The 18392-nt window shown below is 39.1% G+C and overlaps 1 protein-coding gene across 1 annotated transcript in view; it reads right to left on the reverse strand.

Annotated features, from left to right (window-relative positions):
• Positions 1–3478: 3478 nt before the first annotated feature.
• The window catches only part of HAT1 (histone acetyltransferase 1), a 70819-nt gene continuing 55905 nt past the window's right edge, over positions 3479–18392 (reverse strand). Inside the window, exons 9-11 of the mRNA XM_010377593.2 lie at positions 9736–9887; positions 6643–6759; positions 3479–3978 (exon numbers count right to left, since the gene is read on the reverse strand). Coding sequence (XP_010375895.1) covers positions 3811–3978; positions 6643–6759; positions 9736–9887 — 437 coding nt within the window. The 3' untranslated portion in view covers positions 3479–3810. The remainder of the gene's footprint in view (positions 3979–6642; positions 6760–9735; positions 9888–18392) is intronic.

Genomic DNA, 18392 nt, shown 5'->3' on the forward strand with positions numbered 1-18392 from the left:
TTTTAAAAAACAGATAATTCATATCAAGGAAAAGATTTTACACATACACACACAATTCAACCTTCCCAGTAAAATAAATGTAAATAAGATATTATATCTATGAAAACAACAAACATCCCACGTCATTGAAATTCTGTTAAAATTGGCATATACATTCACATCAGGTAGTATTTTAACGATTCTGCAAAATATGGCATGTTTATGTAATGAAGCCATAGACATATTCTTATCCTTTAACTCAATTAACTAAATTTCCCAGGAAATGATTTTACAGATACAAATATATACCTGCACAAAGATATACTACTATATTCCAAGTATATACACAGAGATATACAAATGCAAAAATAATTTTATTTGGAAGAAATCATGAGTACTTTATCAAATCAGTATTTAATGGTTAAACTGCCTTTTAAATTCTAAGAAAAATAAGTTAAGAACTAATTTAAGGAATTAAATCAGTTGACCTCTAAGGTGTATGATTCTAATCTTATTATCAAATATGGCCTTGGTAGCTTTGCTGCCAGCTCTTCTCTTCTAGTAGGCAAAGATGGCAGTCGATCAGCTCTGATAGATTTTCAGCCTAGACAAGGCTCTAGTACAACAAACTGGGCCCCCAGCAATTTGGAGACAATCAGGGACACAGTCCTTTTTCCCTTTCTTCTCACACAAACTATGTCACATATAAACTATGAATATCCTTGTGTGACTTAGGAAAGTATTTTATTTTAGACATATACCACATCTACACCCACATCTGAGTATAAAAGTATAAGGGTAAGGAGAAAGGATATGAAAATGACAAGCACAGAACCTAGAACAGGGAAGGAGTGAGCCTAGAGATGATTCTAGTACCTCAGTTTTACAGATGAAAAACCTGATGCTCAGAAGGAGATATATGTAGAGAAAATGCAATTTGTAGAGGACAGGGAAAAAGTAAATTAAGCCGGGCACGTTGGCTCAACGCCTGTAATCCCAGCGCTTTGGGAGACCAAGGAGGGCAGATAATTTGAGGTTTGAGCAGTTTGAGACCAGCCTGGCTAACATGGTGAAACCCTGTCTCTACTAAAAATACAAAAATTAGCTGGGCGTGGTGGCTCAGGCCTGTAATCCTAGCTATCTAGGAGGCTGAGGCAGGAGAATTACTTGAACCCGGGAGGCGGCGGTTGCAGCGAGCTGCATTCCAGCCTAGGCAGCAGAGACTACATCTCAAAACAAACAAAAGAATAGGAAAATCAGCATCACATTTTCTTTGTTTTTTTATACAAAAAAACTTGAAAGATAATTGGTTTAGATGGTATTGATGTCTTTTTTTTTTTTTTTTTTTTGAGATGCAGTCTCGCTCTGTCGCCCAGGCTGGAGTGCAGTGGCCGGATCTCAGCTCACTGCAAGCTCCGCCTCCCGGGTTTACACCATTCTCCTGCCTCAGCCTCCCGAGTAGCTGGGACTACAGGCACCCACCACCTCGCCCAGCTAGTTTTTTGTATTTTTTAGTAGAGACGGGGTTTCACCGTGTTAGCCAGGATGGTCTCGATCTCCTGACCTCGTGATCTGCCCGTCTCCACCTCCCAAAATGCTGGGATTACAAGCTTGAGCCACCGCGCCCGGCCTGGTATTGATGCTTTCTTCAGAGCTCATCTTTAAGTATCAATTGTGAACTGTCGATAAAAAAATTAAAAATTAAACAATTTAGATGAAAGACAAATTGCTTTCATTTCAGAAAGGATTTTAACTGAACTAGTTCATTTTATCTGTAGCAAATTATGTACACAGATATAATCTCTCAGAAGTCAACAAGTTTTATCTGTATACAGACTTCTAAGATGAGACGGTTTGAAACTTTTATAGCTCCCTCATTTTAAGAGAAGAGTGGTACTGTTGGTATGCTGCTGGTCACAGCTATTTTGTGTCCAGAGGCCACCAGTTACTTTACTTCTCTGTTTGACAGATTTTACTGATGGAAATTGATCAAAGGACAAGACAATGCCTTGGGATTTTGCCCCAAGCATCCATCAAATCAGATTTTTAAAAGTAAATTTCAACTTACATCCTGTTTTTGTTATATAATACCTGGTTTACTAGCACACATTATAAATTTTTACTGTGAATGATTCTGTTTCCAGCTATTTATACTCTACTTCATTAAAAACAAAACTATATTAAGCAGTTTGTCATTATTTTTTCTTGCTGTATTTCAATACCTTGGTAACCTTACAGCAAATCCTAACAGATGGACATTTCATTTTACACAAGACATATTTTAATAATGATGTGTAAATTGGATTTTTATACACTGATTTGTATCTTCTTATATTTTTATTTATAGAATGTTTATGCTAACTTCTAAGTTATCTTCAAATAATATTTGATGCCAAAATTTTAGCTGTTAGGCTGTATCTAGTTTTATTTCCTTCTCTTAACTGCCTTCCAGAACAGTTAATAGGATTTTATTTAAAACAAAATAAAACCTATACTAATAACATTTCCTATTATGAAAAATCAGTAAGAACTTAAACAAATTTACAAGGAAAAAACCAAACAACCCCATTAAAAAGAGACATGAACAGACCCTTTTCAAAGAAGACATACATGTAGCCAAGAAGCATATGAATAAAAGCCCAACGCCACTGATCATTAGAGAAATGTAAATTAAAACCACAATGAGATACCATCTTACACCAGTCAGAATGGCTGTTATTAAAGTCAAAAAATAACAGATGCCGGCAAGGTAGTGGAAAAAAGGGGACACTATATTATAAACTGTTGGTGGGAGTATAAATTAGTCCAACCACTGTGGAAAGCAGTGTGGCAATTCCTCAAAGAGCTAAAAACAGAACTACCATTTGACCCAGCAATCCCATTACTAGGTATATACTCAGAGGAATATCAATCATTCTACCATAAAGACACATGCATGCAAACATTCACTGCAGCACTATTCACAATAGCAAAGACATGGAATCAACCTAAATGTCCATCAGTGACAGACTGGATAAAGAAAATGTGGTATATACACACCACAGAATACTATGCAGTCATAAAAAAGAACAGGATCATGTATTTTACCAGGACATGGATGGAGCTGGAAGCCATTATCCTTAGCAAACTAACACAGGCACAGAAAACCAAATACTGTATGTTCTTACTTAACAAGTGGGAGTAAATGATGAGAACACATGGACACAAAGAAGGGAACAACAGACACTGGGGCCTACTTGAAGGTGGAGGTTGGGAGAAGAGCAGAAAAATTAACTATTGGATACTAGGCTTAGTACCTGGGTGTTGAAATAAGCTGTACAAGAAACCCCCGGGACACTAGTTTACCTATGTAACAAACCTCCACATGTACCCCTGAACCTGAAAGTTAAAAAAGAAAGAAAAATCATATTGAAAAAAATAAAATTACCAGGATAACCTTAAAGAAATATTTTAAAGGTGTCAGATGTAAAATCTTAGAAGCAAAGTGTGGAAGGAATGGTTAAGTATTTAAGAATGAGGTTTATTGTAACTATTTAAGAATCATATCACACATTAACATATCACAACTAAGCATTTATTATACTGTTTAAGAAGGGAAGCAATTGCAGTAGTATTTCAGAAGCTATATCTTTTTTTAAATGCAATATATGCTCATAAACTCTAAACAGTATTTTAAAATATACAATCTCTGCAAAAGAAAATATTCAACTAAAGATAGATAACTTTTAGTATAAGCAAAATGTCGCAAGATTTTAAAATTAAAGTCATCAGATTTTTCACAGCACATTGTACAGAAAATTTGCAAGCTTCCTGTACGGAACAGTATAATCTTTACTCTTGAGCGAGTCGCTCAATAACACGCCGGTAATCTTCCACTAGTTCCTGAAAACTCTCTTCCAGCTGTTCGTGTTGCATGCTTATTTCTATTTGGTTCATCTGGTTTGTCAGTTCTTCTGGTCTGAGACATTTTCTCATCTTAGCAAGATCTCTCTGCTTTTTCTAAGTGACAAACAATTATTTGTTAGATTAAGAAAGCAAATATATTTCCTTATAGTCTTACAATTTTAAGTCTCCAATGTTAAAACTAAGAATAGTATGAATATGCCCAAACTTGTCCCTGTTTTTTTTTTTTTTTTAAAGGAAGCTTAAACATAATGTTAACCATGAATTGCAAACCCTCTAAAAAGAGTTAACAAGAAGACCTGGTATTTGTGTCCAATGATGGTAAATATAGACATGTGACTAGCAGCCCCTCCAAAACTTTAAAGAACTCTGGGCAATATAAACACTCAAATATTTGTTTAATAAATAGAAGACATTAGCTAAAGAAAGACAACTGAGATTAAGTGCTATTATTCTTCATTTTACTATTCAATCATTAATTAATTACATTTTAAATTCCACCCAGTGAAGTACTTATGGGCCACATGCTAATTTTAACATTAACTGTTAGAAATGTTTCAGAAAGACAAATGGGAAACTGTTATACTTTAAAAATATATTAATGAGAATTTGAGTCTTCATTAAGTTCCAGACATACATTATCATACTAAACCCTCCCTGTTTAACTGATACCGCTATGCTGAGGAGTTTGCAACAGGTAGCTGGTAACAACTTTTATGCAGGACACTGTGTCAAAACAATACTGTGTCAGAGATGTTTAGGATGGGACTGGAGGACTGGGCAACTACTGCAGTAGTTGAAGCCAGAGTTGATGAAAGCCTAGATCAAATCAGCAGCAGCAGAGACGGAGAGGACAGGGCAGATTAGGGGAGAAAATAGTGGGTGATATGAGGAAGGAAGGATGAAGAATAACTCCAAGATTCCTGGTTGGGTGGCATTATGCAAAAAAAATATGAAGCTTTGATGTTTTGGATATACTGTTCTAGAACTCCTGGGCCCCAGCGATCCACCCACCTTGGCCTCCCAAAGTGCTGCGATTACAGCCGTAAGACACCGCACCCAGCCCAGTTCTGGCCTTTTAGACAGGTGAACTGGCTGGACAGGTAAAGGTACTTAATAATAATATAAAAAAGAATGATCATTCTTTAAGAGTAGAAAATACTTGTACTTACGAACTACAGAGATTCCCATTATTTGGCATTAGCTGTGTGACTACTACTTGTACTCAATTTCTATCTTTCAATTGTTATATTTTATATAAAATGTCACATTAATATCTAAAATATATAATTCAATAAATTATTTTACTTTAGTAAAATCTTAATACTCTTAAATGTTGCCATCTATTTATACTGTTCTCTGTGCCCAAATTTCATCATTAAGACATTTTCTAGCTAACAAATATTACTTAAAGATCAAAACCTTTGGAAAGTACCATTTCTACCCATTTTCTGATGTTTCTGAATTGATAACATCAAATAATAAAATGCTACTTTGGATAATTTTTGAGGAGACCATTATAATTTATTACAACCTGCTATATGCAGATGATGGTCTGTAAAATAGAAAAACCATTAAATTGCGAATAAAATGACACTATGAGGAACTATTCATACATCTATGTATGAATTCAAGATAAAATGATTTACTCATAGGCAAATAATAATTACTTTTATATTCAGAATGTGATACAGTTGAACAGAATTACAATGACAAGTTAGGAAATATAGTTGCACTGCAAAGTAAAAAGATGCTATGAAGGAAGGAAAAGTTGGGATTCAGCAAGTAGTGTCAGCCAGTGAACCATCAGCATTCAAGACTGGCTCTATAAAGCAGAATCCATGGCAAATAAAATTTAAATTTTCTTTAAATTTACAAAGGAAAACCAAAACTACGTGTACCTGATATCGTTAATTTACTTTCTCAAATTGTAATGCAGATTCAACTTGCTCATTTATGTTACCAGCTGTTGTGATGTATAACCCTATAGGTATGGTATATATAAATGTAGCAACAACATTTCATCATTGAGCAAATGTACTCAATAATTATCTGTTGAATAAGTTAAATATTCTGCCAATCAGCTCACTACTCAGCTGCAACTAGATGACAAATTTTCTTCTTTTTTGAGATGGAGTTTTGCTCGTCACCCAAACTGGAATACAGTGGCGCAATTTTGGCTCACTGCAACCTCTGCCTCCCAGGTTCAAGCAATTCTCCTGCCTCAGCCTCCCGAGTAGCTGGGATTACAGGCACCTGCCACCATGCCTGGCTAATTTTTGTATTTTTATTTTTGTTTTTTTGAGACGGAGTCTCGCTTTGTCGCCCAGGCTGGAGTGCAGTGGCCGGATCTCAGCTCACTGCAAGCTCTGCCTCCCGGGTTTACGCCATTCTCCCGCCTCAGCCTCCCGAGTAGCTGGGACTACAGGCGCCCGCCACCTCGCCCGGCTAGTTTTTTGTATTTTTTTAGTAGAGACAGTAGAGACGGGGTTTCACCATGTTGGCCAGGCTGGTCTTGAACTCCTCACCTCAGGTGATCCACCTGCCTTGGCCTCCCGAAGTGCTGGGATCACAGGTGTGGGCCACCATGCCTGGCCATGAAGTGAGAATTTTTATAAATAACTGGAAGAATATTTCTACTTTTGTAAAAGTTAATTTTACAAAATGACTTGGACTCTCTCATACATTGGCATTTGGTAGCTTTTCTTCTGTTTTAAACAGTGAAAAGAATACAGTGTTTAAGATTCTTGAAAGTCCTACCTTATATGGGCTAATGAGTCTTCTTTTAATATCCAGTCTATAGCTTCTGTATTGTTCGGCATCACTCATGTCAGTTACCAGTAGTCGAAGAATTTCATAAACCCTTCTAGCATGTTGCTAGAATGAAACAAAAGAAAATGTGAACATTTTCAAAGTAAAAATAATGACACAGGATATATTTTCAAAGTAAAAAAATATGCATTTTTTTTACAAAGTAAAAAAATATACACATACACAGGATACATTTTCAAAGTAAAAAAAAGAACACAGGATATATTTAATATCTGCCATGAGCAAGGAATTGTGCTAGATACCACAGGAAAGGCAATAAAAGTAGTTGCCCTCAAGCAGTCTAGTGGGTAACACAAATGATTATGGTATGGATAATTTAATGTGGCACGTTCATAGTTCACTGCAGCCTCAACCTCCTAGACTCAAGCCATCCTCCCACCTCAGCCTCCTGAGCAGCTGGGACCATAGGCATATGCCACCACACCCGGCTATTATTTTTTTTTTGTAGAAATGGGATCTCACTTTGTTGCCCAGGCTGGTCTTCGACTCCCAGCTTCAAGCAATCCTCCTGCCTCAGCCTCCCAAAGTATTAGAATTACTGGCGTGAGCTACTGCCCCAGCCTTGGTGACAGATTTTAAATAGGAGAGTAAGCAACATGCACAAATTTTGAGTTTTAAATAAGTCACTCTTTCAGCTACATAGAAATGGTAGCAAAAAGAAGTGCAGAGAGACCAATCAAGAAGCTGAGTTATTACATCAGATAAAAAACCATGAGGGCATGAACTGGAACAGCACAAGTAAGAAGACCAAGGGGACAAGGACTCTAGAAACATATGAGAGGAAAAACTGACTTAGAGAAGGATGCGAAAATATAAGTTTTCACAGCCTAGGAGAGATTTAGGAGGCAGCAGAAAATAGAAAATCTGAAGAAAATTCTAGTCTAAGGGCAAGGATTTAAGCAACGTCAGTATATAGGTAAGAGTTAAAACCATAAAGTTGGTTAAGGTCACCTGGAGAAAGCATATACAGTGATAAAAGCAGAAAGGTCAGAAACCTGGTAGTACAGTGACAGTTAAAAAGCAGATAGGGCTGGACATGGTGGCTCATGCCTATAGTCCCAGCACTTTGGGAGGCCACGGTGGGCAAATCGCTTGAGCCTAGCAGTTTGAGAACAGCCTGTAGGAACCCTGTCTCTACAAAAATTAGCCAGGTGTGGTGGCGTACCCCTGTAGTCCCAGCTACTTGGGAGGCTCAGATGGGAGAGTCATTTGAGCCCAGGAAGTTAAGGCTGCAGTAAGCCGTGATTACACCACTGTACTCCACCTCAGGTGACAGAGCAAGAGACCCTGTCTCAAAAAAAAAAAAAAAAAAAAAAAAAAAAGGAAAAGGAAAAAAAAAAGACAAATAGTATCAACGAAATATCAGAAGAATCAGGAAGTTTTCGGTAGCACTGAAGCCAAAGGAGAACCACAGTTTTTCTGTTGGTGTTGTTTCACTTGTATATTTATTTGGGCAGGGAGTTAGGGTATGGGTAGGTTGGGAAGATAATATTTTCTGACTTCCTGAAAGGGAACCTGAGTTGAGCCTGGAAAAATGAGTACTATCTGGCCAGGCAAATAGGAAAAGGGAGTATTTCAGGTAAAGAGAATAGAATATGTAAAGGAATACAGAAGGAAGAAGGATGTGGCAGAGTTGGGAAATGGCTAGAAGATCAGTAAAGCCAGAGTATGTGGCAAAGTAGTAACAGGCTTGAAGCTAGCAAGGTAGGCAGGGTCCAGATTATCATGAACTCTGTGCCCTAGGTAGGGAGTTTGAGTTCCTTTTTAAAGAAAGCACCATTAAAAAAATACATATATATTCATACACCCTTTCTTTTAAAAGTTGAGCTATTAAACAATTTTTTTTTTTTTTTTTTAAAGACGGAGTCTCTGTTGCCCAGGCTAGAGTGCAGTGCCATGATCTCGGCTCACTGCAACCTCCGCCTCCCGGGTTCAAGCGATTCTTCTGCCTCAGCCTCCTGAATAGCTGGAATTACAGGCATGCGCCACCACGAACTAATTTTTGTATTTTTAGTAGAGACAGGGTTTCACCATATTGGACAGGCTGGTCTCAAATTCCTGACCTCGTGATCCATCCACCTTGGCCTCAAAGTACGGGGATCACAGGCGAGAGCCACCCTGCCTGGCCTAAACACATTTCTTTTTTTTTGTTTTTTGAGATGGAGTCTCACTCAGTCGCCCAGGCTGGAGTGCAGTGGCACCATCTCGGCTCACTGCAACCTCCACCTCCCAGGTTCAAGCAATTCTCCTGTCTCAGCCTCCCGAGTAACTGGGACTACAGGCGCATGCCACCATGACCGGCTTTTTTGTATTTTTAGTAGAGATGGGGTTTCACTGTGTTAGCCAGGATGGTCTCGATGTCCTAACCTCATGATCTGTCCACCTTGGCCTCCCAAAGTGCTGGCATTACAGGCGTGAGCCACCGCACCCAGCCCATCCCACATACTTTCATAATCTAAATCCTACTCATTCTTCAAGGTTTATATCAAATGCCATCCTTTCTATGAAATAACCACTGATTTCCTTGCTTACATAAATGTAATAAACTCCCTTCTCTGAACTTTCATATTATTTTTTCTGTACCTATCTTAAGACATTTACCACTTTAAAATTTAAATAAATATATAAAAGTATATAAAATGAAATACATGTTTTACTTCAACCCTTCTTCCCATCAATAATGTCTCCAGGGGTACAACTACTTGAGACAGCAAAAATAAGATCCTATTATCCATCTTTCCTCTGCTTGTTATGCTTAATATAGCAATAACACCTATTACCTTCCCATTTTATTAATGAGGAAATTGAGGCACAAGGAGGTAAATTAAATTGCCATAAATCACAGAGCAAGTGTTGGAGCTAGATTTGAACTCAGGCAATTTGGCTTCAAAGCTGTACTGTTAACCATTGCTGGTTCCCACACATGTATTCTTAATGTCCTTATAATATTTTAGTTAAGGTATACACTTTAAAAATTTGTTTGTAATTTAAATCTGTTTTCCTCCTACAGAATAAAAATACCTTATTTATTTTGAACTTCTGTTGTGCCTCTATTGCCATATCTTCATTGAATCCTTGCATTAATTTTTCCCGGGAAAAACAGGGCAAATCTTGACAAAGCTTCACAAGCACAAAGTCTCGTAATTTCACATAGCTTTTGGATGGATCTTCCGCTAAATAAATAAGGCAAAATAATATTAACATTTCCTTTATACTCAATATAATTTCTTCATCATTTGCAATCTCAACATATATGGTAGGCTAGGAAGGCAAATATTCTTAAAAGAATTACACATACAAAAGTTACAACATGAAAGGATTATTCCTTATAAATAAAACTATTATAAATCCAATCCTTTTGCAAAGACATTTGTATTAATATTTGTGAATCAAGAGCTACCTATTTCAAATTTAAACTTTTTTTTTCTTTGAGACGGATTCTCACTCTGTCACTCAAGCTGGAGTGCAGTGGCATGATCACATGATCATGGCTCACCACAGCCTCAACCTCCCAGGATCAGGTGATCCTCCTATTTCAGCCTCCCTAGTAGCTAGGACTACAGGCTCCCGCCACCACACTTGGGTAATTTTTGTATTTTTTGTAGAGACAGGGTTTCACCATGTTGCCTAGGCTGGTTTTGAATTCCTGGCTCAAGTGATCCACCTGCCTCAGCCTCTCAAAGTGCTAGGATTATAAGCATAAGTGACTACACCCAGCCTCAAATTTAAACTTTTTAACTGGCATGGTATCACATGCATCTTAGTTTTGATTCCAATTAAAGTAGCTGTATAAGTGGGAGATTCAAATTTGGATGAACAGATCAGGCACAGTGGCACACAACTGTAATCTCAGCACTTTGGGAGACCTGAGGCAGGCAGATCACTTGAGGCCAGGAGTTAGAGACCAGCCTGGCCAACATGACAAAATCCCATCTCTACTAAAAATACAAAAATTAGGCTGGGTGTGGTGGCTCACGCCTGTAATCCCAGCACTTTGGGAGGCCAAGGCAGGCAGATCACCTGAAGTCAGGAGTTTGAGAAAGCCTGGCCAACATGGTGAAACTCTGTTTCTACTAAAAATACAAAAATTAGCCAAGCATGGTGGTGCATGCCTGTAATCTCAGCTACTCAGGAGACTAAGGCAGAAGAATTGCTTGAACCTGGGAGGCGGAGGCTGCAGTGAGCTGAGATCGCACCACTGTACTCCAGCCTGGGCGACAGAGTGACACTCTGTCTCCAGACAAACAAACAAACAAACAAACAACAAATTAGCCAGGTGTGGTCATGCACATTCCTCCCAGCTACTCAGGAGGCTGAAGCATGAGAAGCATTTGACTCTTGGAGGCAGAGATTGTAGTGAGTGAGCCAAGACTGTGCTACTGCACTCCACCCTGGGTGACAGAGACTGTCTCAAAAAAAAAAAAAAAAAATTTATACAGAAAGACAAAGGACCCAGAATAGCCAAAACAATATTGAAAAAGAACAGGCCGGGCACAGTGGCTCACACCTGTAATCCCAGCACTTTGGGAGGCCAAGGCAGGTGGATCACAAGGTCAGGAATTTGAGACCAGCCTGGCCAACATGGTGAAACCCCGTCTCTGCTAAAAATACAAAAATTAGCCGGGCGTGGTGGTGGTAATCCCAGCTACTTGGGAGGCTGAGGCAGGAGAATCACTTGAACCGAGGCTGCAGTGAGCCGAGATTGTGTCACTGCACTCCAGCCTGGGCAACAGAGCAAGACTCCATCTGGGGAAAAAAAAAAAAAAGAACAAAACGTGGAGGACTAAACACTTTCTGATTTCAAAACTTACTTCAAACCTAAGATAATCAAGACCATGTGACACTAGCATAAGGATAGACATATACATCAAAGGAACTGAACTGACAGTCCAGAAATAAAACCATAGATTTAGGTCTGTTAATCTTGGAGAAGGTTGCAAAGACAATTCAATGGGGGAAAGAAGAGTCTTCAACAAATGGTGATGGGACAATTGGATCTCTATCATCAAAAGTATAAAGTTAGATCCCCTTTCCTCACACCATACACAAAAATTAACCAAAATTGATCATAGTCCCACATTTAAGAGGTAAAACTATAAAACTCTTAAAAGAAAACACAGAGTAAATCTTCATCACCTCTGGTTAGACAATGGTTTCTTAGATAATGAGACCAAAGCATAAGCAACAAAAGAAAAAAATAGATAAACTAGGTGACAAAAAATTTAAAACTCTTGTATTTCAAATGATACCAGTAAGAAAATGAAAAAAATAACATACAGAATGGGAGACTATTTGTAAATCATGTATCTAATAAAACACTTGTATCCAGACTCATATAAATTGGTATAAAAACTCTTATAATTTCGTTAAAAAAACCCAACTAAAAATAGGCAAAGGATCTAAATTGACATTTATCAATAAGATATATACAAGTGGATAATAAGCACATGGAAAAATGCACAATCTCCCTAGCCACAGAAAATGTGAATCAAAATCACAATGATATACCACTTCATACCTACAAGGACGGCTAGAATTAAAAACACAGTAACAAGTATTGATGAGTATATGGAGAAATTGAAACCCTGATACCCTGATATTACATTAATAGAAATGTAAAATGGTGTAGCCATTTTGGAAAATAGTCTGGTGATTCCTCAAAAAGTTAAACATAGTTACCAGATTTCCCATAATTTCCAGTCTTAGGTATATACCCAAGAGATAGGAAAACACAGGTCCACATAAAAATTTGTACATGACTGTTCCTAGTAGCATTATTCATTCGTAAGAGCCAAAAAGTGGGAACAATCTAAAGTGGGAACAATCTAAAATGTTCAACTGACCAATGAATATATAAAATGATATAACACACAGTGGAATATTATTTGGCAGTAAGAATAAATGAAGTACTGTTATATGCTATAAGAATGCACCTTGAAAACATGCTATGTGAAAGAAACTAGTCGCATATTGCATGATTCCAATGTCCAGAATAGGCAAATTTATAGAGACAGGAAGTAGATTATGGTTGCCTAGGGATAGGAGTTGAGGGGAGGAAAAGAGTGCTAACAGGGATTTCTTTTGGGGGTTTCTTTTATGGGGGAACAGAATATTCCAAAATTAGATTATTCGCTAGGGCCGCTAGCACTTTGGGAGGCAGAGGTGGACAGATCTCTTGAGACTAGAAGTTCGAGGCCAGCCTGGCCAACAAGGCCAAACACCGTCTCTACTAAAAATACAAAAATTAGCCAGGTGTGGTGGCACATTCCTGTGATCCCAGCTACTCAGGAGGCTGAGGCACGAGAGTCGCTTGAACCTAGGAGGCAGAGGTTGCAGTGAGCTGCAATCATCCTACTGCACTCCAGCCTGGGTGACAGACTGAGACTGTCTCAAACAAAAATATTATGGTGATGGTTGTGCTGTAAATATCATCTTAAAACTGTCTACTTTCAGTGAATGAATTGTATGGTGTGTTAATTATATACCAATAAAGCTATTTTTTAAAAAAGCCTGGCCAGGCACGGTGGCTCAAGCCTGTAATCCCAGCACTTTGGGAGGCTGAGACGGGCGGATCACGAGGTCAGGAGATCGAGACCATCCTGGCTAATACGGTGAAACCCTGTCTCTACTTAAAAATACAAAAAACTAGCCGGTCGACGAGGTGGGCGCCTGTAGTCCCAGCTACTCCGGAGGCTGAGGCAGGAGAATGGCGTAAACCCGGGAGGCGGAGCTTGCAGTGAGCTGAGATCCGGCCACTGCACTCCAGCCTGGGTGGCAGAGCAAGACTCCGTCTCAAAAAAAAAAAAAAAAAAAAAAAGCCTGAGACAGGGTAATGTCTTATGATTCCAAGAAACACATTCATGGCCGGGCGCGGTGGCTCAAGCCTGTAATCCCAGAACTTTGGGAGGCCGAGATGGGCAGATCACGAGGTCAGGAGATTGAGACCATCCTGGCTAACATGGTGAAACCCCGTCTCTACTAAAAAATACAAAAAACTAGCCGGGCGCAGTGGCGGGCACCTGTAGTGCCAGCTACTCAGGAGGCTGAGGCAGCAGAATGGCGTAAACCCGGGAGGCGGAGCTTGCAGTAAGCTGAGCTCCGGCCACTGCACTCCAGCCTGGGCAACAGAGCGAGACTCCGTCTCAAAAAAAAAAAAAAAAAGAAAGAAACACGTTCATTCAACTCATTTGTACTAAATACCTTTTTTATGCTTCTATGCCACAGTTAATTATTCACATCATATGCATGTAGTTATTAAGTGCCATTTAACTATGACTTTAAAATAGTAAGAATTGAAATCAAGCCACTGCATCAATTTGGGATGAAATTATGATCTATTAAGAATGGTGAAATCAACAGTAAAACAAAATAAGTAAAATACAGACCTACACAGAAAATCAAGTAAACCTAAGACTGTTATATAATTTGTCACCCTATCCCATTCTTCAGTCTTTTCTAACTTTAATTTACCTGCATCATCCGTTATACAAGCCACCCAGAAACCTGGAGGACATTTATTTCTTCCATCTGGTTCCACTAGTATTTTTGTCAACTAATAACCTTTTCTTAACTCATCCTCCTTACCTGTTCTCCCCTGCTTTATAAAATATAAACTGAACTCTGACACCACCCTATATTAAAATTATTCAAGCATATAAGAGAGGAAAGGAAGGAACAGAAAAAATACTTGAAGAAATAATGGTCAAAAACTTCCCAAATTTGATGAAAAACACTGGTCAACACATCTAGGAAGCTCAAACTTCAACTAGGAAAAACATAAAGAGATCTACACCCAAACATATCATAATCAAACTGTCAAAAGTGAGAGAAACAGAAAATCTTTAAAGCAGCAAGGGAAAAATGACTCATTAGAAACCAAGGAAGTCAGAAGTCAGTGGGATGACATATTCAAAGTACCAACAGGCGAAAAAAACCTATCAACCAAGAATTCTGTATCCAGCAAAACTATCCTTCAAAATAAAGGTGAAATAAAGATAATCCCAGAAAACCAAAGACTGAGGAAATCTGCTGCCAGCTGACTTGCCCAAAAGAAATATTAAAGAACTCCATCAGGCTAAAAGAACATGGTACCACTGAAATCCACATGAAGAAATTAATTATACTCATAAAGATATACATAAAAGTTAATATAAGTATTTTTTCTCTTTTCTTCTCTCAACTAATTTAAAAGACAGTTACATAAAGCAATAATTATAAACCAGTGTTTGGCTTATAGTAATACATAAGGATGTGGCCAGGAACAGTGGCTCATACCTGTAATCCCAGCATTTTCGGAGGCCAAAGCAGGCAGACTGCTTGAGCTCAGGAGTATGAGACCAAAAAGTACAAACATTTAGCCAGGTGCGGTGGCATGCACCTTTAGTCCCAGCTACTCGGGAGGCTAAGGCAGGAGAATCGATTGAGCTTGGGAGGCAGAGGTTGCAGTGAGCCCAGGTCACACACCTTTGCACTCCAGCCTGGGCAACAGAAAACCCTGTCTCAAAAAAAAAAAAAAAAAGATGTAATCCTACTGAGCAGCTAGGACTAGGACTACAGGTGTGTGCCACCACACTCTGCTAATTCTTTTTTCTTTCTGGTAAAGAGATGGGGTCTTGCTATGTTGCCCAGACTGGTCTGAAACTCCTGGCCTCAAGTGATCCTTCCTCCTTGGCCTCCCAAAGTACTGGGATTACAGGCATTAGTCACTGAGTCCAGCCTAAGAAAATAACTTAAAAAAAAAAAACCACAAAGAAATTGAAATGGTTCAATAGAAAATATTATTTAACACGAAAGAAGGCAGTAAAAAAGAAACAAAATAACAAAAAGGGTTTGACTCACACCTGTAATCCCAGCACCTTGAGAGGCCAAGGCAGGAGGATCACTTGAGCTCAAGAGTTCAAGACCAGCCTAGGCAACATAGCGAGACCTCGTCTCCACTAAAAATTAAAAAAATTAGCCAAAGTGTAGTGGCATACACCTGTAGTCCCAAGCTACTTGGTAGGCTGACAGGGAGGACAGCTTGGGCCCAGGAGTTTGAGGCTGCAGTGAGCCATGATCATGCCACTGGACTTCAGACTCTGACAGAGCAAGACCCTGTCCTCCCCTCCCCACCAAAATAAATGAGACATATAGAAAACGAACAGCAAAATGGCAGGCATAATTCTAACCATAATAATAATTACATTAAATGCATGTATATTAAAATATTCTAATCAAAAGGCAAAGATTGTCAGACTGAATTTTAAAAGATCCAACCATACGCTGTCCACAAGAGAAACATTTTAGATTCAAGATGGATAGGTTCAAAGTCTAATGATGAAAAAAGATAGCCAGGCGCCGTGGCTCACGCCTTTAATTGCAGCACTTTGGGAGGCTGAGGTGGGCACATCACCTGAGGTCAGGAGTTTGAGACCAGCCTGACCAACATGGTGAAACCCCATTTCTACTAAAAATACAAAAATTAGCCAAATGTGGTGGTGGGCACCTGTAATTCCAGCTACCTGAGAGGCCAAGGGAGGAGAACCGGTTGAACCCAGGAGGCGGAGGTTGCACTGAGCCAAGATTGTGCCACTGCATTCCAGTCTGGGTGACAGAGACTTCGTCTCCAAAAAAAAAAAAAAGATACACCAAGCAAACAATATCCAAGCTAGAGTGGCCATATTAATATCAGGCAAAATAGAGTTTAAAGCCAGATGCAGTGGCTCATGCCTATAATTCCAACACTCTGAGAGACCGAGTCAGGTAGATCGCTTGAGCCCTGGAGTTTGAGACCAGCCTGGGCAATATGGCAAAACTCTGTCTCTATTTTTTTTTTTTTTAAAGAGTTCAAGACAAAAAAGGGGCACATTTTATAATGATTAAAAAAGTTTATTCATCAGGAAGATATTACAATTATAAACAAATGCACAACTAACAACAGAGCCCCAAAATACATGAAGAAAATACTGACAGAATTAAAGGGAGAAATAGACAACAGAAATAGTTTGAAATTTCAATACTGCACTCTCAGTAATGGATAGAACAATTAGACAGAAAATTGGCAAAGATATAGAAGGCCTGAATAGCACTATCAATCAACTTGGCCCAACTGATATTTATAGAACATTTTACCCAATAACAGCAAAATACATGTTCTTTATGAGTGTGCAAGGAACATTCATCCAGGAAAGACTTAATGATAGGCCAGGGATCAATAAACTATGATGGCCCATGGGCCAATCTTGCCTGTGGCCTGTTTTTGTATGGTATGTGAACTAAGAATGGTTTCTAAACAACAACAACAAAAACCAAGAGTATGCAACAGAGACTGTGTGTAGCTTGCAAAGCATAAAATACAACCTATCCTTAAAAAAAAAAAAAGAAAAAGTTTGCAGACCCCTAAGCTTGAACAGAAAACAAAACTCAATATATGAAAAAGGGCTGGGCATGATGGCTCACACCTGTGATCTTAGCACTTTGGAAGGCCAAGACGGGGGCATTGCTTGAGCCCAGGAGTTCCAGACCAGCCTGAGCAACATGGCAAAACCCCATTTCTACAAAAATAGTAAAAATTAGCTGGGTGTGGTGGCGTGCACCTGTAGGCCCAATGACTTGGGAGGCTGAGGCAGAAGGATCACTTGAGGCCAGAAGGTTGAGGCTGCAGTGAGCCACGATTATGGCACTGCACTCCAGTGTGGGTGACAGAGCAACATTCTGTCTCAAAAGATAGGTAGGTAGATAAATAGACAAATAGAATAAATGAAAAAGGTTCACTGGAAGGTCATGCAAAAATTAAATATAAAATCACGTAAATAAATGAAAAAGGACCGAAATCATTCTCTCTCTATATATATGTATTTTTTTCTTTTTTTTTTTTTGAGACAGAGTCTCGCTCTGTCGCCCAGGCTGGAGAGCAGTGGCGTGATCTTGGTTCACTGTAAGCTCCGCCTCTCGGGTTCACACCATTCTCCTGCCTCAGCCTCCTGAGTCGCGGGACTACAGGCACTTGCCACCGCACCTGGCTAATTTTTTGTATTTTTAGTAGAGATGGGGTTTCACCGTGTTAGGCAGGATGGTCTCAATCTCCTGACCTCATGATTTGCCTGCCTCAGCCTCCCAAAGTGCTGGGATTACAGGCATGAGCCAACGTGCCCGGCCTTTTTTTTTTTTTTTTTTCAGACAGAGTTTCGCTCTTGTTGCCCAGGCTGGAGTGCAATGGTGCCATCTCGGCTCACTGCAACCTCCGCCTCCCACGTTCAAGCGATTCTCCTGCCTCAGCCTCTCAAGTAGCTTGGATTACAGGCACGTGCCACCACGCCCAGCTAATTTTGTATTTTTGGTAGTGACGGGGTTTCTCCTTGTTGATCAGGCTGGTCTCAAACTCCTGACCTCAGATGATCTGCTGGCCTCCACCTCCCAAAATGTTGGGATTACAGGCATGAGCCACCGCGCCCGGCCCTAAAATATGTTAACAACAGTGGAATTAAATTCAAACTTTACAAAAGGAAACATGGAAATCCACATTATTTAGAAATTGAACAACAGGCTTTAAATAATCCTTGGATCAAAAAAGAAATCACAAGGAAAATTAAAACATATTTTGAACTGAATGAAAATGAAAGCACAATTTCTAAAACCTTATGTGATGCAGCTACATCAATGCTTATATTTATACATAAATGTATATTATGTGTAAATAT

Source organism: Rhinopithecus roxellana, chromosome 14 (assembly GCF_007565055.1).
Source record: "Rhinopithecus roxellana isolate Shanxi Qingling chromosome 14, ASM756505v1, whole genome shotgun sequence".
Lineage (NCBI taxonomy): Eukaryota > Metazoa > Chordata > Mammalia > Primates > Cercopithecidae > Rhinopithecus > Rhinopithecus roxellana.